This window comes from Ursus americanus, chromosome 3 (genome assembly GCF_024610735.1).
Source record: "Ursus americanus isolate L20-20 chromosome 3, mUrsAme1.1.p, whole genome shotgun sequence".
NCBI classification, from domain to species: domain Eukaryota; kingdom Metazoa; phylum Chordata; class Mammalia; order Carnivora; family Ursidae; genus Ursus; species Ursus americanus.
Window position 1 is genome coordinate 83,073,669 of NC_142129.1, and position 23,755 is coordinate 83,097,423.

Here is a 23,755-nt window from a genome sequence, read left to right on the forward strand (position 1 = left end):
TATCTGGGTGAACGTTAGTCTCCTTGGCTGTTTTGCATTGGGCACAAAGGAAAGGACTTAGGGCCAGTGAATTGCATTTTGGACAAGTTGATATTGAGTTGCCAGTAGGCTAGTCAATGCAGTTTTCTAGTCATCAAAGGCATAAGTGGGCCTGGAGCTCCGGAGAAAGGCCGTTGGGTAGCCAGGGAAGTCCTTATGTGGAAATGTAAACTGTTAGGGAGAGTGCTCAGTGGAAGAGGCTCAGGTCCATAACCCTGGGGAGCACCAACTTTTAGGGCAAAATGGTACAGTGTTTAAGAGCACAGGCTTTGGAGCCAGACAGCCTCTTGTTAGCATGGTGACCTCAGGCAATTTATTTTACCTCAATTTCGGTATCTGTAAAACGAACGTAAGAATAGCACAGAAGAGCGCTTATTATTTTTAGTTTCATTAAGAGATCTGTGAATAAAGAGCTGCCCAAGAAAGTAAAGAAGAAGGTACTATGAAATGGAGGAGGCGCTCTAAGATACAGTAAGAAAATTTCAAAGAGATCTACGATGTCAAATTCTGTCATTAGAATCGTAACCACCGCGAAGCCTCCGTCATTAAGCAATTGGTGGCCTCACCGAGAGCAATTTCTGTGTAATGAAATGAACCAGACTGTAAAGGGTTGAAGCGTGAATAGGGGTCAACAATGACACATCCTTCCCTCCTGTCACCACGCTTGTCTCTCCCAATAGATGCTCCTTAATGACGGTGAGTGAGTTTTGGATCGTATTCCACTTTGTCCAATCCATTCCAGCCACCGATAGGATAATAGGTAGCACCAGGTTACCTTTAACTCCTCCACATTTGAGCCTTATACGCCACAGGCGATCTAAGTAACTGATAATACAAGACCTCCTACGGACTCTCTAATTCTTATAATTTGGGGCCGATCGCTCAGCACGAAGTCCTTCTCCATTCCTTCCAGGACCGTGTCAAAGAGTATCATTTCCGTCACGGCCACAAGGTGGAGCCCGCGCTCTCTCCTGGGACCTCGGGTCACGAACGCGGAAGCACATCCTCCTCGCAGTCCCGAGCGGAGATGGCGGCAGCGGCGGCGCGAGGGTGGTTGTTGCCCGCGGCGCGGCGGCGACTTTGGGGTCTCGCGGAGAGGCTTCTGGTTGGAGGCGCAGTCGGGAGGGTGAGCTTCTCTCCACTTGTCTGGGTGCCGCCCGAGACCGGGCCGGACCTTTCCTGCCGCACCCCACGCGGCAGACCTGAGTCATGGGCGCCCGGCCCAGCCGTGGAGTCCGCAGCCCGCACCCCCACGGCGGGTCGGCACCCGCTGCCTGGGCTTGGGATGCTCACTTCCCGCCGGGGATGAGCTGGCCTTGGTCACCCACCGCGCGTGACCTGCTAGAGAAGTGTGGGATGACACTGGTTACCGCCCCCCCCCCCCCAGTTGCCCAGGGGTCAGTCATAAAGAGTGAGTGTTGATTACTAAAAGCAAGGTGGTTGCAAATTGGGGGAAATTAAAAAGTGAGACCAGAGTTCTTTTTTTTGCCTAAGACTGAGCTTCCTCTTCAGCTTGCTTTCTGCGAACCTCGGGGTAGCTAATAGAAAGTTTTGTCAGGATATATGTTTTTCTCATTCGAACCTCTAGCTTTCTCCAAGGTATGTGGGACTTTCACGTGTGTTTAAAGGAAAAAAATCGCAGGCAGGCGAGTAGTCCATAGTCAAATCAATCAGCCTGAGTATCTGCCCTTCTTCCTATCTTCCACTTTTTCCAAAACAACTTCTTGAACAGTGAGAACCTAAATCTCATTTCTGTGTTGTGTATAGGTATTTTTACATTTTTCTCTCCCTTTCTTGGCTGCCCCCCTGGCTTGTTGCCTCTATAATGAATATTAAACATGTCTCGGAAATGTACTGAAATAAAAGCAGTTTCTCTCTGGATAATGATAATAACTGCTTGTTTTCCTCAAGGAAGGGCACGTTTGGAGGCATGCTGCTGGCTTTAGGAGTGGTTAAGCAAGGTTCCGAAGGGGTGGATCCCGGTGGAACAAAGATTAAGGAGGAAAGGGTACTTTATAGAGTCTCTGGGATAGATTTGGTTTTCTAACCAACATTTAATATCAGAATAGTGATGTGTTTTGCTTCCTTCTTCCCACCCCTTCACCCCCAACCAGTCATTATATTTTGGAGGGAACAGATTGAGAAGTACACAGGCTGCTACACAGGTTGTTCTGAATGTTCCTGAAACACGAGTAACGCGTTTGGACAACGGACTCAGAGTGGCCTCTGAAGACTCTGGCCTCTCAACATGCACCGTAAGTGATTCCAGCAACCACTGTTTAGGTGACCCCTCAGTAGGAGAGAGCAGATGATTTTAATCTCAGCTTTTTATTGGCTGGTGGTGGTTGAAAAATAGTGACAGTTATTTTGCTTTCACAGATGACTCTCACTTGTGAATCTTCCGGTGACGCTTTCATAGCAAGTGCATATGTACCTTGTTTAAGGGTCTACATCTGGTTCTTATAGCCTGTTATTGTGTTATTGTTAGTAGTGTTGATAATGGTGAAAGGAGTACATTCTCTGGGCTACTCTGTGCCAGCTGTTCTTACATATACTGTCTTATTTGATCTTTAAAATAATTCTTTGTAGTAGGCGCCATCACACATATTTGAGGGGCAAGTTAAGAAAAGTTAAATGGTTTCGTCCAAGCACACAGCTAATATATGACAGAGCCAGGATTTGAACCTAGGTTTTCTGACAATCTCTATAATGTTCTTTATACTGTAGTTCTTAATTGACTGTACTAACAGGTTGGGCCAAAAATCTGGGTCCCCTGTGAGACTGGCAAGTAGATACTTTAGCACCCAGCAGCAGCTCGACGACCAAAATTTTAAAATCTCATAGCTCATAGGAATGTGTTGTCAATCCACTGAAGTCAAGAAAACTTTAGAGTTAGGATTGGAAAGCATTTGTCAAAAAAAGGAAGGAGATTGCCCCCTCTCCCCACTTCCATTCCCCCAGAAGAAAGAAAATGATGTTTTATTTTTTTTTGCTTGATTACTTTAAGGTTGGGCTCTGGATTGATGCTGGAAGTCGGTATGAAAATGAGAAGAATAATGGCACAGCTCACTTTTTGGAGCATATGGCTTTCAAGGCAAGTTTTAAGACTTTATAAAAATATGTTGTCTTTGAGAGGCATTATGCAGAAAGTCCCAATCTAAGGCAAGGATAACTATTTCAGTAGTAGATGTGTGTGTGTGTGTGTGTGTGTGTGTGTGTGTGTGTGTGTATGTGTGTATACACACACCCCTAGAGTATATATATGTGTGTGTATATATACTTTAATATATATTAAAGATTTATTTGAAAAAAAAAAGATGTATTTGAGAGACAGCATGCATGTGTGCATGTGCACATGGGGTGGGGAGGGTAGGGAGAGGGAGAGAGAATCTCCAGCAGACTCCCCACTGAATGCAGAGCCCCACTCAAGGGCTCTATCTTATGACCCTGAGGATGATGACCTGAGCTGAAATCAAGTTGGACGGTTAACCGACTGGGCCATCCAAGCGCCGCCAGTAGTATAGTCTATTTTATTTATTAAATCTTTTCTTTTTTTCCACAATAATTACCTGAAATAATTACTGAAAGTTGCTTTGTAGAGCTAAAACAAGGATTTTCTCTTGGAATGTAAGGGTCATCTGTAAGTATACCAGTGTTTTTGAGGCCCAGTGCACTTTATTTTTATTTCTAATTTTTAAAAAAAGTTTATTTATTTATTTAACAGAGCTCAAGCAGGGGCAGTGGCAGGCAGAGGGAGAGGGAGAAGCAGGCTCTCCGCTGAGCAGGGAGCCCGACACAGGGCTGGATCCCAGGACCCTGGGATCGTGACCTGAGCTGAAGGCAGATGCTTAACGGACTGGGCCACCCAGGCAACCCCCCACCCATGCACTTTAGAAATCAAATTTGGCCCTTGCATGAAACTGACAAAGGAAGGTATCATAATTTTCTTTTTCTTCTTTTTTGTTTCAGGGCACCAAAAAGAGATCCCAGTTAGATCTGGAACTTGAGATTGAAAACATGGGTGCTCATCTCAATGCCTATACCTCCAGAGAGCAGACTGTATATTACGCCAAAGCATTCTCTAAAGACTTGCCGAGAGGTACTGTCGTTATGTGTAGTGCAGATAGGTAATTTTCACAAGTTCAAAAATAATGTAGTACTGTTTTTTGCTGTCTGTTGTGAAAGAGTAACCCTCAGAAATGTGAAAAAATGAATCAAACTCCGGGTGAGGGGGCACCTATTTTTATTTTTTTCTGTGAACATGATAAATGGTATCAAATAGGTGCAAGCTGCAAGACTTGTACAAAGCAGGCCCTAACACTTGATTCAAAAATACTTTCTCCAGAGCCATATGTGTGTAGTGAAACATTTTTAATGCCTTTGCAGTCTGTGGATGATTTCCTTTGCTGTGCAGCTTTTTAGGGTGAGGTAGTCCCACTTGTTTATTTTTTATTTTGTTGCTTTTGGTGTCAGTTCAAAAAAAAAAAAATCACTAAGACCTGTGTCAAGGTACTTTACTGCCTGTGTTTTCTTCTAGGAGTTGCATGGTTTCAGACCTTACGTTCAAGTCCTTAACCCATTTTTAGTTACTTTTTGTATATTGTGTAAGACAGTGGTAGCTTCTTTTCTTTTTTTTAAAGATTTTAAAAATTTATTTGATAGCGCACAAGCAAGGGAGTGGCAGGCAGGCAGGCAGAGGGAGAGGGAATAGCAGGCTCCCTGCTGAGCAAGGAGCCTGATAGGGGGCCCAGGACCCTGGGATCATGACCTGAGCCGAAGGCAGACACTTAACCGACTGAGCCACCCAGGTGCCCCAAGATAGTGGTAGTTTCATTCTTTTGCATGTGGCTGCCCAGATTTCCCAATAGCATTTATTGAGGAGATTGTCCTTTCCCATTGCATATTCTTGGTTCCTTTGTTTTAAATTAATTGGCCGTACATGTGTGGGTTTATTTCTGGGTTTTCTGTTCTGTTATATTCATCTAGGTATCTCTTTTTGTGCCAATACTATACTGTTTTGACTACTGTAGCTTTGTAATACAGTTCGAAATGAGGGAGTTTTGATGTCTCCAGCTTTATGCTTTCTCAAGATTCCTTTGGCTATTTGGGATTCTTTTGGTCATTTCATACAAATTTTAGGATTCTTTGTTCTAATTCTGTGAAAAATGCCATTGGAATTTTGATAGGGATTGTACTGAATCTGTAGATTGCTTTGGGTAGTAATGGACATTTTAATATTCTTCTAATCCATGAGGATGGAAGAGCTTTCCATTTACTTGTGTCATCTTCAGTTTCTTAATGTCTTATAGTTTTCAGTTTCTTTTTCCCTCCTTTGTAAGTTTAATCCTAGATATTTAATAGATATTTAGTTCTTTAATTCTTTTTGATGCAGTTGTAAATGGGATTGTTTTCTTGGTTTCTGCTAGTTCATTATTGTATAGAAATGCAACAGATTTTTGTACTTTGATTTTGTATCCTGCAATTGTACTGGATTTATTAATTCTAAAGGTTTTTGATGGAGTCTTTAGGGTTTTCTGTGTATAATGTGTTGTCTGCAAATAGTGACAGTTTTGCTTGTTTCTAATTTGGATACCTTTTATTTCGTTCTCGTGTAATTGCTCTGGTTATTAGGTTTTTTTTTAAATTCCCTGTTCTATACAAAAACAACTACCACCTGCAAGTAAATAAAATAAAAATTTTATAACATGGTAGTCTAACTTGCATTACAACCAATTAAAATGACAACAGTGAGGAGGGTGTGTAGAATTGCAAAAAACATTGTTAAGGTTCTTAATGATTTCCTTGAAAAGTTTTACCCTAGGACTAGTTAAGGACTAGGAACAGAGGGTAGGCCAGACTACTTTAAAGGATTGTTCATTCTAGCTCGTCCCTCTCCTTTTTTTACACAGGGAACAGCAGGGAAAGCAAAAAAAGAGGACTAGAGAAAGGACAAGACAAGGTAGAAGGCCATTTTTTTTTCCTCCTGGCTTTTGGTTGGGAAGGACAGAGCCCCTGCCGGTGGCAGTGGCAAAGCCTGGGAGCTCCTTGAGGAATCCGCAGTGGAAGTGCTCTCTGAAGCAGCTCATTTTCTCAGGGTTTGCTTGAGGTTTTTGTCCCCTCAGTTGGGTGAAGCCTGGTGTATGAGGTAATAATGTGATGTTTAGACTAGCAGTCTCCAAACGTTTACGATCACCCAGCCTTATTGGTAAGAGACGTGATTATACATCAGTATAGGTATATTTATAAATTAAATACATGTACTACTATGGAATATTAAATATACATTAAAAAGAAAGATTCTGATTAAAACATAAATTCCAGGAAATATGAACTCCCAGTTGAGCAAACCCCAGTCTAGACTACCAATCCCATATAAGGAGAGTCTTCACACAGGATTCCTTGTCCTCCCCTGTCTTTGGACTCTTCGTCACGCATCATGGCCTCTGGTTCTTGTCCGGACAGATGGTTTTTGTTTGGTCTTACGGATAATTTTTTCCCTTTGGTCATGATCTCTGCCCCAGCTTACTTTGGTCTAGCAGTCTTTTTCCTCATGTTGGGCAGTCTAGAGGTAACTATTATAGTTGGAATGTAACAGAATTGCTTCTGAGACAAGGACCCTTAAAGTGAACCTAAGACGAGGAACAAAAGTTTGCAGTAGAGAAAAAAAAAATGAAACTAAAGATTATACATGTTTAAAATTTACTAAAATTTAGATCGTGATTGCAACTATGTACTCATTCTTGAAGAACAGATTAGGTTTTTCCTTTTTGGAGAAGTATGTAATTTTTCTGATGAAATTGCTTAACGGCATAGTAGGGTATCTTTGAGTTCAATTTTGGCTTTTTGCAAATTAGGGTCATTCCTGTATAAATATTTAAGGGCTTCATCAGTTTTTCCCAAGAGTCACTTTTAATCTTTGGGATACCTACCCTTTTCTTCATGTTAACTCTGCATCTCTGTTAGACCATCATTTATCAGTGATTTTGCTAATGGTGAGACTACAGCCAACATGGATCAAAAGGGTAGAAACAGACACTGGGATTAAGTTAAGTGGGGAAGGATATTTGAGAAGACTCATTCTGTAAGTGGTTCATTGGGGGCAGAGTTTAGATTATGCCGTTTCTTGCCTTTCTGTAGCAGCCTCACTGTTGCGGGAACCGGGGTAGCAAATACTTGGGCGCTGTGGATCCTCTGTAGGTACCTCGATGTTCTAATGCAGAACAATATACGCTCATTTGCAGATTCTGTGGCATGTTTGAAGTGGCAGAGTCATTACAAGTGTTGTGGGGACCTTTGACAAATGTAGGAATTTTCCTCAAGTTCTCTGTACCACAGGGGGCTTATATTTTATATTTTTAATTTTAGGTATATTCAATGTATAGAGAAGTTTGTTTCTTCCTACTTTTAGTCAAAATCAAATGATGCTCAGTGTCATGGTTTCTGATGCTAGTTTAATAGATCTTAATATTGAAAATTAAGATTCTTGGTGTTTCTTCTGTTTTATTTTCAATTAGCTGTAGAAATTCTTGCTGATATAATACAAAACAGCACATTGGGAGAAGCAGAGATTGAACGTGAGCGTGGAGTAATCCTTAGAGAGATGCAGGAAGTTGAAACCAATTTACAGGAAGTTGTTTTTGATTATCTTCATGCCACAGCTTACCAAAATACTGCACTTGGACGGACAATTTTGGGACCAACTGAAAATATCAAGTAGGTACAATTCTCAAGATTTTGTTTTTTTGGAGAAAAATTTGAGTTTTGAAAATTAACATTCAGAAACATTCAAAAAGTGTGTTTCAAAATGTAATTTCTTCCTCCCTGATAATCCAAATGAAATTGTGGTTAGCTACATTTTAGCCCCACCTAACTCGCAGGTGTCTGGGCTCATGGATATTACTGACATAACAAGTAATGGTATCAAGCTTTTTTCTTGATATATAAAAGTTGAAATTGTTTTGATACTTGTTGCCTATATCCCATTTCTGACTGCAGTTAAGTTAGAGCCTTTAAAGTCCAATTTAATGTCAGGTGTATTATTTTTAGTTTCCCTTTATATTGCTTTTCTTACTCCATTTACAGATCTATAAATCGTAAGGACTTGGTGGATTATATAACCACACATTATAAGGGGCCAAGAATAGTCCTTGCGGCTGCTGGAGGTTAGTCGATTTCCATTTCTGTATCTGTTTTAAACACAGTCATAGATAGTTGTGCTTATTAGTTTGATCGTGGTGGGACATGTCCTGGGATTTATTATTTACCAAGCAAATTGTTTCATATGCTGTTTAAGGGGAATGTACAGCACTGAAAATAGACTTTTCCTCTGTCTTCAGTAGAGGGTTTTTTTTGAAATAGAAAAACTTACAGAAGTGTACACATGGAATGGAATTTACTTGCAAAGAAGGGGGCAAATGAGCAAATTCGGTGATAATGACATTTGGGAGGTGTACTATAGTTTGGGAATCTTTTGAGATTTTAAATTATTTTTTGAGAACCAACTCTATCCTTGGTCAGGCATGAAATGGGTATGTTATGTTGTTCATTCTTTGTTTATTCATTCAGTAGAGCTGATTACTGAAAAGGGGAACTATATAGGGAACCATTTAGAGTGTTTAATGGGAATCCAAACATGCAGGTGGCATCAGGACAAGGCTTCCTTGGGGACACGTTTGAAGCTAGTGAATGAAAGATAATTGCCATTAGATTCTGCTGGATTTCCTGGCAGTCTGAAATTAGGCAAACAGTACACTTCATTGGGTTTCCAGGTTTGTTTTCTCTTTGGTATTTTTATGGTAAAGCAGAGTTAGATGGTGTTCTTTTGTGTAGATTTAATTTTTCTCTCTTTAGAAATGACAATTAATTAAAATTCTAGTTGCCCTGGATAGACTTCTGAGCTAATTACTTGGGATTAATGGAGAAAATGAAAATGAGGGTTAAGTCTAACATGTTATTCATTGGCCTCTGAAATGAAATCATGTTACCTTTGTAAGAGTGCACTCTGAGTTGGAATATCTTACACTTCATGGCCTGTCCTGTATTAATCAGCATTTTGTATTTTGATACATAAGTGATAATGAGCCTTATAAACAATGGCTTCTTAAATTCAGTGAAAAAGACCAGACCTAGCTTTGTTAAAAAAAATTGGCTCCCTGCCTTTTGGATAAGGATGCACAGAGGTCTGGAGCGGGAACTGAGTATCTGGAATAGCATATAAGGAGGGCTGTAGGTGAAGTTAATAGAACCGGGGAAGTTGGTGGTGTCACGTGCTGAGAACTGTGTGCATGTCCACGGTGGAACATCAGGGCCTTCCTGTTGTTTCATCACCCTCTGGATTGATAGCCAAGGTGGCTCTCCTACACAGTGCTTCTGAAAACAGGCAGTCATATGTGGTCTTGTTTATACCACAGATTTGTTGGGGAAATATGGGTGTAAGTTGTGCTTTTATGTTCTAAAGGAATGTTTCATATAAAGAACCTTCATGGCAATATTTTTCAAAGCGCTTGCCGTATGCCTAAATTTGTTTTCTAAGTTTGGCTTTGTGTTTAAGAATCCCTCACTGAATCTGTTCGGGTCATAAGTTTGAATAGTCATGTATGTAGACTTCCTAGGTTTTGGATGGTCAACAGTGAATGTTTGGATAGCTATGGATTTATTCAGAAATTTAGATGACATTTTGTTTCTGAATTCTGATAGCAGAGCTAACAGAACAAAGCCCATACTTATAGTCTTTTCTACTTAAAAAAAAAAGAACTGAAAAGTGATTTTGCTCAATTTGCATTCTAGGGCTTTTAGTGATATAACATAATTCTGTATAGAATGTGGTATTTTCAAGCTGTCTTACCCTTAGCTGTGAATTTGTTCATGAAAACTGTTAATTGTTCTACAGACAGAGAAAGCTGTGCAACGCCAAGCCTCATAACAGCGAGGAGAAAGTGTGCTGTGTGGGCTCACTCTCTAATGGCTTTTGCCACATTATACCACCTGGAGCTTACTGTAAAACAAAGGTAGTTGTCTGCTTTAGATTGTGCTGCTACGAGATATATGAAATATTTTCCTTCAATTTAGGAGTTTCCCATGATGAACTGCTTGAGTTAGCAAAGTTTCACTTCGGTGACTCCCTGTCCACACACAAAGGAGAAATACCAGCTCTGCCTCCCTGCAAATTCACAGGAAGTGAGGTAGGGCAAGCCTCCTTAGCTAGTGTTTAGCCCTTTGGGTTTCTTGTATTTATGAATGAGTGTACAAAATGTGCTTATTTCTAACATGAGTAAAATGGAAGAAACCAGAGGCTTAAATTGAAAGAAAAAGGGAAGAGGATGAATTCACGTGCTTATATTCCATAGTATTTAACCACCTCTCTCCTAAGGAAGCAGGATTTTGAGGGGAATGTCATAATTTGCTTTTTGTGCTTTTTCTTTGACATTATGCCCGTTTATATATTTTGAGGTATGGAAATGTATTTTTAAAACCCCCCAAATTTTGACTTTCACGTCAGGTTTACTCTTCAAGTTCTGCCCAGAGTACCCTTCTGGGAGTAGCTATTAGAGAACTTGCAGAGCATCGGCTACTTGTCAGCTATAGCCTGCAGCTCATCGGTGGCCTCCTCTGCCACATCAGGGAGGAGGCTCCAAGGAGTACCCGGGAGAGGTCTGCTATTGGCGGACGCGTAGAACTGTGTAGCATCGGTGGTGCAAGAATATGAGTTATGTCAGTATTAGAGTATTACTGATCTCTACCGGGAAATAATCATCTCATGGCTATGTCTATACTATCTCAATAGGAGATGTTTTGGTGAAGTTTTCTTTCTAGAACTCAAGAAATTTTTCCGGATTAGACTGTTCAGCGTAATGTGGCGTGATTAAATCATCTTTCTTGTTAAAACCCATTACGTGGTGCGTGTCTTAACCAGAGTTGTGTTTCCTTCGTCTTAACTAGATTCGAGTGAGGGATGACAAGATGCCTTTGGCGCATCTTGCAGTAGCTGTGGAGGCCGTTGGTTGGGCACATCCAGATACAATCTGTCTAATGGTTGCAAATACACTGATTGGCAACTGGGATCGCTCTTTTGGAGGAGGAATGGTAAGTGATTTAAAAAAAAATTTTCCCAGGGGCGCCTGGGTGGCGCAGTCGTTAAGCGTCTGCCTTCGGCTCAGGGCGTGATCCCGGCGTGCTGGGATCGAGTCCCACATCGGGCTCCTCCGCTGGGAGCCTGCTTCTTCCTCTCCCACTGCCCTGCTGTGTTCCCTCTCTCGCTGGCTGTCTCTCTGTCACATAAATAAATAAAATCTTTAAAAAAAAAAATTTCCGTAATAAACGACAAGGTAGAGCTCTATACTGCGAATTGACTTTTAAAATATAAACTGTGATCCTGGATTGCATCCTGGGCCAGAAAATTTTTTGTGTGGGTGCCGTAAAGTTTGTAAGTTGGATAAGTAACAAAATTTGAGTAAGGATAGAATTCATTAATAGTACCATATCGATGTTAATATTGTTTTAATGATCATATGGAGGTTAATTTCCTGGTTTTTCAGAAGTGTACACAAAGCATTTAAGGGTAAAAAAGCATCAGATCTTTCCGTGTACTCTCAAACAGCTGAAAAAATTTGTTAAAGAGAATGATAAAAAAAAAACATGGTAAAGTAACAGTTCTTAGGGAATTTGGATAAAGGGAATTCCTTGTACTACTTTCATAACTTTTCTGAAATTACTTCAAAGTACAAAATATGTTTGTACTCAGATTCAACAAAATAACACTTCACGTAAATATCTTAGGCTTCGCGTGCAATAGAATTTCAAATCTTTTAAGCACACACAGCCAAGAGCCCTGAAAATTGGGCTGATGACAGCAGTGAATCACCCTAGAAGTGGAGCAGCTACTATGTTAATTGTAAGGTTTTATTGCTTTTACATCGTGCATTTCTCTGGGGATACGCTGGGCTGGTGAGAGAAGTAGGGTTCTTAGTCTCGTTGAATTTTAACTTCTTGAGCTGTTGCTAGATGGAAACTCTACCTGTTGGGACATTCACTGTTGGCCACAGAACTCATTTTTCTTTCTGGTAATTTGGGCACGTATTCCTACAGTTCTCTTGGACAATGTTTTTCCTTACAGAATCTATCTAGCAAGCTGGCCCAGCTCACCTGTCACGGCAACCTCTGTCATAGCTTCCAGTCCTTCAACACTTCCTACACAGATACGGGATTGTGGGGAATCTATATGGTCTGTGAACCAGCCACCATTGCAGACATGCTACATGTTGTTCAAAAAGAATGGTGAGAAAACAAATCTTGCTTAGAATTCATATTTTAAACTAGTTTCCTCCTCACACGGTTGGTGATTGGTTTTGATGGTGATGTTAGCATTTAATCAAGAGAACAAGACTGAAGAGTAGCAGTTGTTGCCATGTTTTTAAAGATCACAGAGGTTTCTTCTAAGTCTCATGTGAAGCTAACTGTATCCTATAGGAAATTCTTAATCTTTAAGAAGCAGATTACTTCAGAAGGAAGATCCTAAAAGTTTGTTTGGAAAGTATCTTTACACTAAAGTTTTCTGGCTTGGAAAGGAGGTGTTAGCCAATGAATCCGAAGTTGCCGCTGCTAAAAGAAAAATGCAGTGTTTTACCCCTAACTGGTGCCTCGAGACAGAGGCAGAAGCCCACGCTGCTTGGAGAACTTCCTTAGCTCTGGTTCCTCTCTTCCTCTTAAATGGCTTACAGGTCTCTAAATCTCATCAATGGGGGGGGGTGTATTTGTTAATTTAATTAGTAGGCTTAAATTAGACTCCGCTGGATTCTTTTGAGAAACCAGTGGCCTCCAGACCTATCCTGGGCATATCGGATCCAAACACGGGGATTGGTGAAGTATTTCTCAAAATGTGGTCAGCCTGCTTTCACGTTGGATTGAACCTCTATCTGTAATCATACTATTTTTGAGAAATTAACGATACCAGGAAAATAAGGAATCAGTAACATTTTAGCTTTTGTGTAGCTACTGGGATCATTAAAATTTCAACTTTTCATTAAGTTGAAATCCTAATCCCTTGTATGTTGTGCAGTTCACAGACTACAGCATCATATCTTTGAGCTATTAACTCAAAAAGTACATAACCTTTTCAAACTAGTAGACATGTTGATTTTTCCCAATGGTTTTAGGATGCGACTCTGTACAAGCGTAACTGAAAGTGAAGTTGCACGAGCCAAAAATCTTCTGAAAACAAACATGTTGTTGCAACTTGACGGTAAGAGTAGAGACCTACATTCTACTTTCAAAGGGTTGATCTGTATTCCAATACTTAGTTTTTCCTTCTCTTTTAAACAGGGTCCACCCCAATCTGTGAAGATATTGGTAGACAAATGCTATGCTATAACAGAAGAATTCCCATCCCTGAGCTTGAAGCAAGAATTGATGTAAGCTATCTTTACATACTGTAGGCACTTGTATAAAAGTTTCTTGTTACAAAAGCTGAAAATATGTATCATAAATCCCTGCTTTAGTTCTAAAAAGTTCTAGGTATAGACTCTGTCTTTACTACACAAAGCTCTCAATGCTGGTGTCGTCTCTATTTCAGGCTGTAAATGCTGAGACAATTCAAGAAGTGTGCACCAAATATATTTATGATAAGAGTCCAGCTCTTGCTGCTGTCGGTAAGCCCGGCTCCTTTTCTCTCCTGCACAAGGTGCCTAAGTACTTGGCTTTTATTCAGTTTTAACTATCTTCTTTTAATCTTTAGGTCCCATTGAACAACTGCCAGAGTTTAACCAGATTCGCAGGAACATGTGCTGGCTTCGTGATTAAAATGCTCCTACTCAAAATATTTTGAACATGTATATTTATATCGCTAACAGATGTGCAAGTTTTAAGCTACCAGTCCCTAAAGAAAAAAATAAAAACATATATACTTGGAAATTTGAATGAAATGCTGCATCTGACTTTGAAAGGATAAGACCACCACATTGAACGGTAGATCAGCACACTTTCAAATTACCACTATAATTTTAAGAATGAAAATGTGTACAATATTTTCAGTTTTATTATAAAAATGCACACACAACAAAGATTGTCATAAGTCATTTCTTGGCTCTACTTGCATTCAGCACCTGCTCTTGAGCAGCTTTCTTTGCTTTTACCATCTCGACAAGTTCCTAGGAAGGCAGAAAGGGGTTGGCACAGAGGTCAGAGCTGGCATGCTTTCCTAGCACTGGCTTGTGCACGTATGCAAAACATTCAGAGAGGGTAAGTCTGTCATTAAGACACCACTGACGAGGCTGATGTGTGCTAAGGGCCAGAGCTAGAAAGCCGCTCAGGTGAAACGGTAATGGACTCGAAACACAGCTCACCTTGTATCGCTTCATGCAGTCCTTCTTTGTGCGGCCAGGCACTGCTGCTGCTATTTTTTCCCATCTTTCAGGTGTATTTACTGGGTACGTTTTTAAGGCTTGTTCCAAAAGCTTCTGTTCTTCTGTTGTCCAAGGGGTGAAATCTGTGCACGGACCTGTTTAAGAAAGATTTGTATTTGAAAAATCTTAGAAAATTCTGTTGCAGTGCCCTCCCGGAAGAGTCCTGGTGCACGGTTATCTTGGTCAGTGGCCATTCAAAGCTGTGGTAATTCTGAACAAACTTTAGAGATGAAACACATGAAAATCTCTAAAGTACTAAATGAGAGAAGAAACTTAAAACTGCTCACATCCACCCAAATATCTCAGAGGTTTTTTGTTTTAAGCATAGTCAGAAACACCTGCCTCGTGTTGCTCATCTCTTACAACCTAACACTGTCCTCACCAGACGGGCTGGCTGAAAAACACAATCACAAGTCGTACGAGAGCTGCCTCAGACTTTCAGGTGGGTGAGACCTTGAAAAACATTCTCTTTCTACACTGGAGGAAAGAGCCTAACAAAATTAAGCCAAGTGCCCGAGATTTCAGTGCTCTAGGGGCATCGGATTGTGTGTTCCAGTGTGGCATTTCTGACATCCATCGACTAAATTCTTGTGGAGCTAATGCTAGTAAGAACCTCTATTAAACTAACCCCTTTGTGCTTGACAAGACCTCTCACACACTATCAGAAACAAATGTAGGTCTTCCTAAGGATGTAAAGATTACACATCACAAACAAAACAAAAAAGTTAAATGGTTAAAAAGCTGAAGTCAGCTTTTAAATTCCAGGAAGCCCTTAGTGGAATTTCGTTTCACTGGTCTCAGGCCCACATTTAACACCATAGATTGAATTCATTTCCTCTCTTGGAAAAAAGATAAAGGACACAAGGAGCAGGAAAATAAAGCCTTTAGAAGTGCCCTCCAAGTGTCCTGGAACTTCCCTTTGTTACTTAACCTTAAAAGAGCCTAAATAATGCCCAGCCTAGACCAAAAAAACCAAAATCACCCCAATGATTTTTGCAACGACAGTAGGATTTTTTGCTCTTTATAGCATAAGCCTCTTTACTATTTTCATACTGAAATTTTGGGATAATAAACCAGATTAAGAATACAGGAAAAGTGGGACTTCGAGGATAGGTTATCATTTGATAGGTTATCAAATAGAGTTAGTTAATACCAAAACATGTATTTGGAACTGTGATTTGGAAGGCCTATCCCAAGATTAGTTTAGGGAAGAACAGACTGATGGCTCACAAATGCATCAAGTGAAATATAACTTTTCCCATCTTTGTTGTCAGCCACACAGAAAAAAAAGTTCGTACCCCAAATGTATACATGGACAAAAGTTTTACAAACGATACCACTTATGTAAGAGGTGTAATGCTCTCTGATATTTTCTGTTCATGACCCATCTGTGGGTCACAGTTTGCAGTTTGAAACACACTGGTCCAGGGAAGAACACCCAGGACAATGTGAGCACCCTAACAGGTTTTAACTAAGTTTTATTTTGAAATGAAGATTCCCTGTACATGCTCCCCAGGTTCCCCAAATCTGAACATTTTTACCACGCTTGTTTTTTCTCTGTACATTAACAGACATAATTTATTCTGAACCATGTAAAGTTGTAGACACGATGCCCTTTACTCCTTAACTTCATTTTTCCTTAAAAACAAGAACATTATAGTGTATTTTTCAAAATCAGGAAATTAACCTTGATAAAATACTATTATCTGGTCTGTAGACCTCATTCAAATTTCAACTGGCCCAATATCCTTTAATACTGATTTGTAAAGTCTGGTCAACAAAACAAAGCCCGCCCCTCCCCTAATGCATCTGAAATGGAAGAACTGCACTTCTCAGTGGTGTCGGTGAGGTCAGTCTAGGACGGTCCTAGAAATGCTTCCTTTCCACCTTCTAGTCTGTGAAAACACTTTATTTTCCAGTTATTCTGACCATAGACCCCGGGTCTTGTCTGTCACAGTGTGAGTACATGCCTAGCATTTTCTAAAGAAAAACGATCTCATTACCTTCAAATCGTTCTGAAGGTGTTGCATTGTCTGCTTGAGGCACCACTCCATGTTCTTTTTTAAATTTATCAAAAGCCTTTTTGTTTATGTCGTCTTTTTGATGAGGGTCTGAGAAATGAAAAAAGAAATATATCACAGATCATCTCATTTAGTCTTTCATTAAACTGCACAGTTTATTTTAAAAATACGTATTCAACGTAGCAAAGAAACTAAGATTTGCTCACCAAGTTTTTGAAGACTCTTCGCTTTGCCAATAACATCTTTGGCAGTTCTCTTGACTCCAGAAGAAGAGTGTATGTTCATGTAATTCGCGATAACTTCCCATCTAGAGACAGCGATGTAAGTTAGAGGGTAAAATGCCCAAATAAAAGCTAGAATGAATCTTCCATCTGTAATGCATGGGGTTAGCTATAATATCTACAGAATTAGCTCTGCTGGTGGTCTCATTACTCTAACCGGATTATAGCTTTTGCATTCTGTATGTTTAAACCAATTGTATATAATCTTGGTTTCAAGTCTATAAAAACCTTAACGATTTCTGTGTACAAACCAAGAGTAATAAGACCATACGTAAAGAGAGATTCTGCAAAGAGTTTTAGTTTCCCCTTCTATAGAAAGAGGGAGGCTGGATCTTGAAAGCTTCTTGAGTTCTAAACTCAGACTTGCAGTAAGTTTTGGTTTGATGTGGGAGTCAAGAAAGGAGGATTAAGACTAAGAGAAACTTGAACGCGATCTAATTCCCAGGACAAGCCATGATGGAGTAGGCCAGCGTGAAAGTCAAGGTTTATGTGTCATAAAATTTAATTTCCTGAGAAATCAGTGAAGCATCCTCCTGTACATGTGTTGGTGAAAGTGCAAAATCTTGTAGGTTCAAAATGCACTCTGCTTTTCACACTTCCTACCGTGGCACTGAATTCAGTGGAAGGAGTCTGTCTAGACTCAGGCATAACCCTGGAAGTTTCTGCAGCAACCAATGCTATTCGGGTGTTGTCTGCATTTTCCCTAGGCTCTAGTATGAGCTCAAGAGAAGTTTCATTAGGGGCGCCTGGGTGGCTCAGTTGGTTAAGGGTCTGCCTTCAGCTCAGGACCAAGCCCCACGTCCATCATGCTCCCCGCTGAAGAGGGAGCCTGCTTTTCCATCTCCCTCTGCCCCTCCCTCTGCTTGTGCTTTCATGAATAAATACAATCTTTTAAAAAAAGTTTCATTAAAACCAGTACCTTGAATTTGTTCCAGCAGGGAAGAGGTTCACAGCTTTTATCAGTAATTGCAGATCATCTTCTGACCAGTTCTTACTGCCATTTCCACTTCCACCAGTTGATTTCTCTGCATTCCTGGATGCTTGGCGCATTCGAGCCTCAGCTTCCTCTTTCTCTTTTCTAATTTGCTCATTTATTTCTTCTATCTACACAAATATCACGGGTAAGTCAGGGACTTAAAACATCTTGCTACACTCCCTCTCTGGCTGGGCTCTGTGGTTCTCACTTCTCAGCATCCTCCTGACAATGCCCTATAGGCCTCCCAGGCCAGCCCTGAAACCGGCCATCAGGTTTTCACTCTGGCTTTGCCTCACTCTGGCCTCCAGGCACCAAGAACCACCCTTGGCCTGACCGGCCTTGTATTCACGTCCTGTGACTTCTATTTGCCTTGGACACGACTTGTCAAGTCTACAGTCACTGGGTTATTCGCACATAAGGGCGATTTCAAACCTCTCTTTAAGCTCAAAGCCACTCTTTCAGAAGATAACCTCGTTTATTCTCCACCAAAAGGTAAAGGCATAGATAGTGGCCAGTGTTTCATCCTGAAGTTCCACCCTTTACACTGTTAATTCCAGTCTACCTTCAAACATGCACAAGCAAAAAACAAGAAAACCTTTACTTGGCCTTGTTGCTTCTGTCAACAGCTCTCTAGGGGTCATCTGTGACTTATTTCCCCTCTTCCAGCCCTCAGAACAAGTCACCCAGAGCCAGCGATTCCAGTGACTGCCATCATCCCTCACAGCCCAAGTCCTTCCAGTGAGAGTCTTAGAACTAGTCACACTTCTCTGGCGCATCCCGCCAACAAAAGCCAGACTGAAAGTACATTAACCTTTTGCTACTCAAACATCTGCAGTAATGGAAAATAGTCATCACGGTATTAAAAACCTGCTTAATTTGGCTCTACTTTTCCTAACCGTCTTCATCTCCCACTTCTCCCCCTTGCTGCTCCTACCTATATGTTAGGGTTCATGCTTTCCTCTGACCTTCGTCTTAGCACTGTCCATCCCTTCAAGGCTGGCTCGCACCCTTCACTGAGCCTTCCCAAACCACTCTGCCCTGCACTGGGAACTTTCAGACCCTCCATCTTCCGGTCCTCAGGCCTCTTCTCTTCAGCGTAACTGTTCTGAACTCCTTTGAAGCAGCAAGAGCATGAGGCATTTTTGCAAACTACCTAGGCACAGTGCTATATATTGTAGGCACTAATACTTGTTACACTGAATTGAATTTCTGGGCCTGTTTCCTCATCTGTAAAATAAAAGGTGTACACTAGACAGAACATAGATTTCTTTTGGTTCTAAATGTTACTATCCTACAAAGATGCTCAAGGAATAGTCAAAACAATTATTTTTTCTAACAGTGACTTTGAAAAAATGATTAATATGCTATAGATACCCCAAATCAAATACATGTTACACAGTAACAACTTTACAGACTAAATCCAGTTTAAAGTAACAATAGCACTTACTGAAACATACAGGAGGACACAAAGAGAAACGAGATTCCTTGCCCTTACTCGAGATTCCTTGCCCTTACTCGTACCTTACATGTGAGGTAGGGAAATAAATACTGAGGTGAAAGCAACACTATAAGCAGAATTAAATGCTAAATAAAGGTAGAAGTGATGTGTTCTATTACCTGTTTTTCCAGAGCAGCCTTTCCTACTTCTTTTGTAGATGATGTGAGTGTTTCATTCAAGCACTGTAAGCTAAAGGAAAAAAGGGGGTCAGACTTTATCCCAAGCCCAAGACAAGGCTTCAACAGCACTCCTATAGCTATACCTTGCTAGTTCAAGCCGATCACAAAGTTTTTCCACTTCTTCCATCATTTTAACCCGCTCTGCCTCATTGTCAGAGAAGTGATTCCAGGTCTAGAAGCACAAACACAAATATTTTTATCTTTTAAAAAACTACAGACACTGAAGAATATGTCCATAAACACAACTGCAAAATATTAAGTCCTCGAGAGATTCCTGCGGTGAGTGTATGGCCTTCTAAACATTAACAGCCATGCCCCCAGGCCCTCCCTGACCCTTTGGCAATAAAAAGCCATTACCAAGAGGATGGGGGGTCAGAAAAAAGGTGATGGTGTGGAAGATCGATCTCTGGATGTTATAAAAGAATGATTCCCCAGAGAACCACTTAAGAATCAAATTCTGTACGATGACTCAAAATTCTCTTTGTTGGGCTGCCTATTCTCTTTGCGCTTTAAATGTGCAATTATAGGGGCGGCTGGGTGGCTCAGTTGTTAAGCGCCTGGGTCCTGGGATCGAGCCCCACATCAGGCTCCCCGCTCAGCGGGAAGCCTGCTTTCTCCCTCTCCCACTCTCCCTGGTGTTCCCTCTGTCTCTCTCTCTGTTCCAAAAAAAAAAAAAAAGGAAAGCTGAATAAAACCTTTAAAAAAAATAAATGTGTAATTAAAGATAATGTAATGTGTTAAGAACAGGGGGTATAAGAAAAATGATTAACTAACGAGTGTGTGCAATGTCTCCCATTCCTTAATGGAGACATTAATTAATTAATGTCCTTAATCCATGCACTCTGGCTCTCGCTAAGGTCCCAGTGCTGCTTTACTGCTGACCCTTCCCTAGTGTCTAAAAGCACTGCTGATTTTTTTTTTTTTTAAAGATTTTATTTATTCATTCAACAGAGAGAGAGACAGCCAGCGAGAGAGGGAGCACAAGCAGGGGGAATGGGAGAGGAAGAAGCAGGCTCCCCGAGGAGGAGCCTGATGTGGGGCTCGATCCCAGAATGCCGGGATCACGCCCTGAGCCGAAGGCAGACACTCAATGACTGAGCCACCCAGGCGCCCCTGCTGATTTTCTTCCTACCTGTCTGGGTCGCTCCTTCCCAGGCTCTCTTCCTCTATCAGTACCTTCACTAGGGTGTTTGCATCCTCCACCCTCCTCCCTCTTCTCTCTGGGTGATCTACTCACATGGTTCCTAGTGGCACTGAGACAGGGAAGACTTTAGTGATCTCACTCTTGCACTCCAGACTTGTACAGCCAACCACCCACTCAGAATTTCCATCTGAGCATCTCATGTGCTCAACATGCCCTAAACTGAAGTCAACTGGAGCAGGTGGGAATGGCAGTAAACAGTTCTGAACTCATCATTTCCTTTCAGCTTTTTCTTCTTTGTTTTCTATTTCACTGAATTATACCATCATCCACCCAGTGCCCCATGCAGGAAACCAGAACACACCTAAATCCTCCTTTATTAACCACCTCCAACATACAATCAGTGGCACACAGGCAGCAGTCTATCCCACCTCCCGAACACCGGTTCATTTCCTCCACCTTTTCTATTCCCACCCTCTCTCAGTTAAAGGCACAATACTCTCTTTCACCGGGATTATGGCAAAAGACTCCCGACTGTCTCTGCCTCTGGTCTTCTCTCATCATCCTGACTGAAACCAACCAACTCAGTAGCAGGTACGAACTAGCAAGACATGTAACGTCCTTCAAGACCCAGCTCCTTACCTCTTCACAGCTGCCTCTGGCTCGTTTAACCTGCGCTTCCTGGATCTCTGCCTTCCTTCCCTGCTCCCTGACCTCTCTCATCTCTGATCTCATGCATACGCTGCTTCAGCTGGTTAAATCCTACCAGATCCAGGAAGCCCTCCTTGACTACATTTTTGGTACCTCTCTTGCTAGTACTCATCTTAAAGTGTTTACTTTTCATTCTCCACCATTAACCAGATTTCTGGAAGGTAAGGACCGTATCATCATTATATCTACATCAATTGTAACTGCTTAGCACATAGCAAGTGCTCACCAGATATCTGATAAATGAATAATAACTCATCCTGGAAAGGAGCAATAAAACAGTTACCTAATGCCAGAACATTTACCCTCATTTATGCGACATCTCTAAGAACTATTCCAGCTTTCTACCTGGTCTTTCAGAGTCTTTGTGGATCTCTCATTACATGCCCATGTGCTAAGTACTACTGTGAACGATCTCATTTAAACTCCCTAATTCTATTAATAGGTACTCTTTCAGCTACTGTATAGGTGAGGAAACGGGCACAAATGGGGTGAAGTAACCTGAGAGCCCACAGACAGTAAGTGTCTAATAGAGAATGACTTCAAACCCAGGCAGCTTGCTCTCAGCCCCAACTCTTTACCACTATGATAAAATGCATCCTTCTCAAAACAATTTTCTGGGTGAAATCTGAGGAAAATACTTCATTTTCTTCTATTTTGTTTCCTCTTACAGACCAAAAGCCTGAAGTGACCACCTGTGCTTGTATTTTGGTTAAACCTCCTTCAAAGCCTGCTGATGGGGCAGGTTAATTTCAATTATATTATATTAACTGAAGATTCAGGACGGCATATATTAAAATATAGATCCAATATCTAGGGCCTCTGGACAACGACATGAAAGAGAATGTTTCTGCACATAGTAAGCATTTATGGTACGGTATACAATACTGTACGGCAATCTCTCCCTACAGCTTGGCAGTTCATTAATTTATTCATTCAGTGCTATCTGATAAGGAACAATACTGGTCCTTGACTCTACCAGCTTCAAATGTTAAGAACAGCTCTTAGACAAAACTACATTTGAATACTTCTGGGATTTTTTGGTCAATCTTTTTCAGTGAAAACTATCTGAATGCAAGCTACCAGTACTCCCCCAAATGATATCCATTTCGATAAAAATGAAACCTTTCAGATTCCTAAAAGGAACCCAAGTTTAACTTCCAAAAGAACTTCTTCTAAGATAAATATTGATTTTACACCATTAAGGAAGCAACCAGCCAAAACCAAACTAAGGGACATCATCAGAACAAATGATCTGGTTTTTGCAACAAATGAATGGCAATGCGAGAAGGAGAGGAGATGGTGATGGTGGGGGGATCTGTTACAGACAACTGGGAGACACACAACTGGAGCCTTTGGAATGATTCTATTTAGATCCTAAGTTGAATAAACCACCCATACAAAGACATTGTAGGGATAATCAAAGAGATAAATGTGGACTATCAGAATACTGAGCAAGGTTTGTTTTTTTTTAGGTTTGAAAATAGCATGTTTATGTCAAAACACCAATTACCACATTTGCATACTGAAATATGCACACATGAAATTTTTTAAAAAGTGAATTTAAAAGCATTTAAGATCTTTAAATGAGATAAAATGTATATAACAGTTTAATTATATTTATATGGTATAAGAAAAGAAATACTAAGTTTAATCAGCAATTGGATTTGTTACCTAGAGTTGGTTCTCACACAGTCTGACGTACCTTGCATGAGTTTCGAAGTTTTTGCCTTTCCTTCTTAATGGCTTTTTTCTGGATATCTTTTTCCTTCTTCGCCAATAATGCCTGTTGTCGAACTTCCTCCTCTTCTTTTTCTTTAGCTAACCGAGCAGCTTCTAATTCAGCTTGTCTTTGCTTTAATAATGGAAAATAAAATCATTTTAGTAAGAAAATTCAGATTTCTAAATGTCTATAATCTTATTCAAAAAATTCAACCTTTAAATTAGGAAAAAAGGGCACATGTCAATTTATTGAAGACTGAAGGTTAAACTGAGAAAAGCAGCTGGTACAGTTCTACATTTAGTAGTAATGTAAAACAGGCACGTTAGAAATAAGCATAGTATTAAAGGAATATATATGTTTTTACTTAATAAAAATTTGCTGCAGGGGCGCCTGGGTGGCTCAGTCGTTAAGCGTCTGCCTTCGGCTCGGGGCGTGATCCCGGCGTTCTGGGATCGAGTCCCACGTCAGGCTCCTCCGCTGGAGCCTGCTTCTTCCTCTCCCACTCCCCCTGTGTTCCCTCTCTTGCTGGCTGTCTCTCTCTGTCATATAAATAAATAAAAAGTCTTTAAAAAAAAATTTGCTGCAAGGAATATGCCTGTAAGTATCAATGGTACCAAAGTATCAAGATTCATTCATGTAGCACCTAAATCTCTACTACAAGATTACAGTTGTTTTGTTTCATTTTGTTTTTTTAAAGTAGGCTCCATACCCAGCCTACAGTCCAACACAGGACTTGAACTCATGACCCTGAGATCAAGAGCCGGACGCTTAACCAACTGAGCCACCAAGGCGC

The 23,755-nt window shown here is 40.8% G+C and overlaps 2 protein-coding genes across 3 annotated transcripts in view; one reads left to right on the plus strand and one right to left on the minus strand.

Moving 5' to 3' along the window:
• Nucleotides 1-1,007: 1,007 nt before the first annotated feature.
• On the plus strand, nt 1,008-13,944 carry PMPCB (peptidase, mitochondrial processing subunit beta). Its single transcript, XM_045793421.2, has 13 exons — nt 1,008-1,165; nt 2,154-2,294; nt 3,047-3,133; nt 4,009-4,138; nt 7,554-7,752; nt 8,122-8,201; nt 10,108-10,220; nt 10,978-11,121; nt 12,152-12,312; nt 13,191-13,276; nt 13,357-13,445; nt 13,607-13,682; nt 13,769-13,944. Exons 1-13 carry the CDS (start codon nt 1,067-1,069, stop codon nt 13,831-13,833), a joined length of 1,470 nt encoding a protein of 489 aa, XP_045649377.2. The 5' UTR covers nt 1,008-1,066; the 3' UTR covers nt 13,834-13,944.
• Nucleotides 6,143-23,755, minus strand: part of DNAJC2 (DnaJ heat shock protein family (Hsp40) member C2) — a 41,439-nt gene continuing 23,826 nt past the window's right edge. The window contains exons 10-17 of one of the 2 annotated variants that reach the window (XM_087861160.1): nt 22,945-23,094; nt 19,474-19,562; nt 19,331-19,400; nt 17,657-17,841; nt 16,663-16,763; nt 16,439-16,546; nt 14,376-14,530; nt 6,143-6,172 (exon numbers count right to left, since the gene is read on the minus strand). In XM_087861160.1, coding sequence (XP_087717286.1) covers nt 6,158-6,172; nt 14,376-14,530; nt 16,439-16,546; nt 16,663-16,763; nt 17,657-17,841; nt 19,331-19,400; nt 19,474-19,562; nt 22,945-23,094 — 873 coding nt within the window. In that variant the 3' untranslated portion in view covers nt 6,143-6,157. Of the gene's footprint in view, nt 6,173-14,045; nt 14,181-14,375; nt 14,531-16,438; nt 16,547-16,662; nt 16,764-17,656; nt 17,842-19,330; nt 19,401-19,473; nt 19,563-22,944; nt 23,095-23,755 lie in introns of those variants that run through there. The other variant, XM_045793420.2, reaches the window with a different exon arrangement.

Coding starts and splice junctions, on each gene's coding strand:
- PMPCB (XM_045793421.2), top strand. CDS start 1,067: ATGGCGGCAGCGGCGGCGCGAGGGTGGTTGTTGCCCGCGGCGCGGCGG. Junction 3,134..4,008: donor TGGAGCATATGGCTTTCAAG/GCAAGTTTTAAG, acceptor TTTTTGTTTCAG/GGCACCAAAAAGAGATCCCA. Junction 10,221..10,977: donor GCAAATTCACAGGAAGTGAG/GTAGGGCAAGCC, acceptor CGTCTTAACTAG/ATTCGAGTGAGGGATGACAA.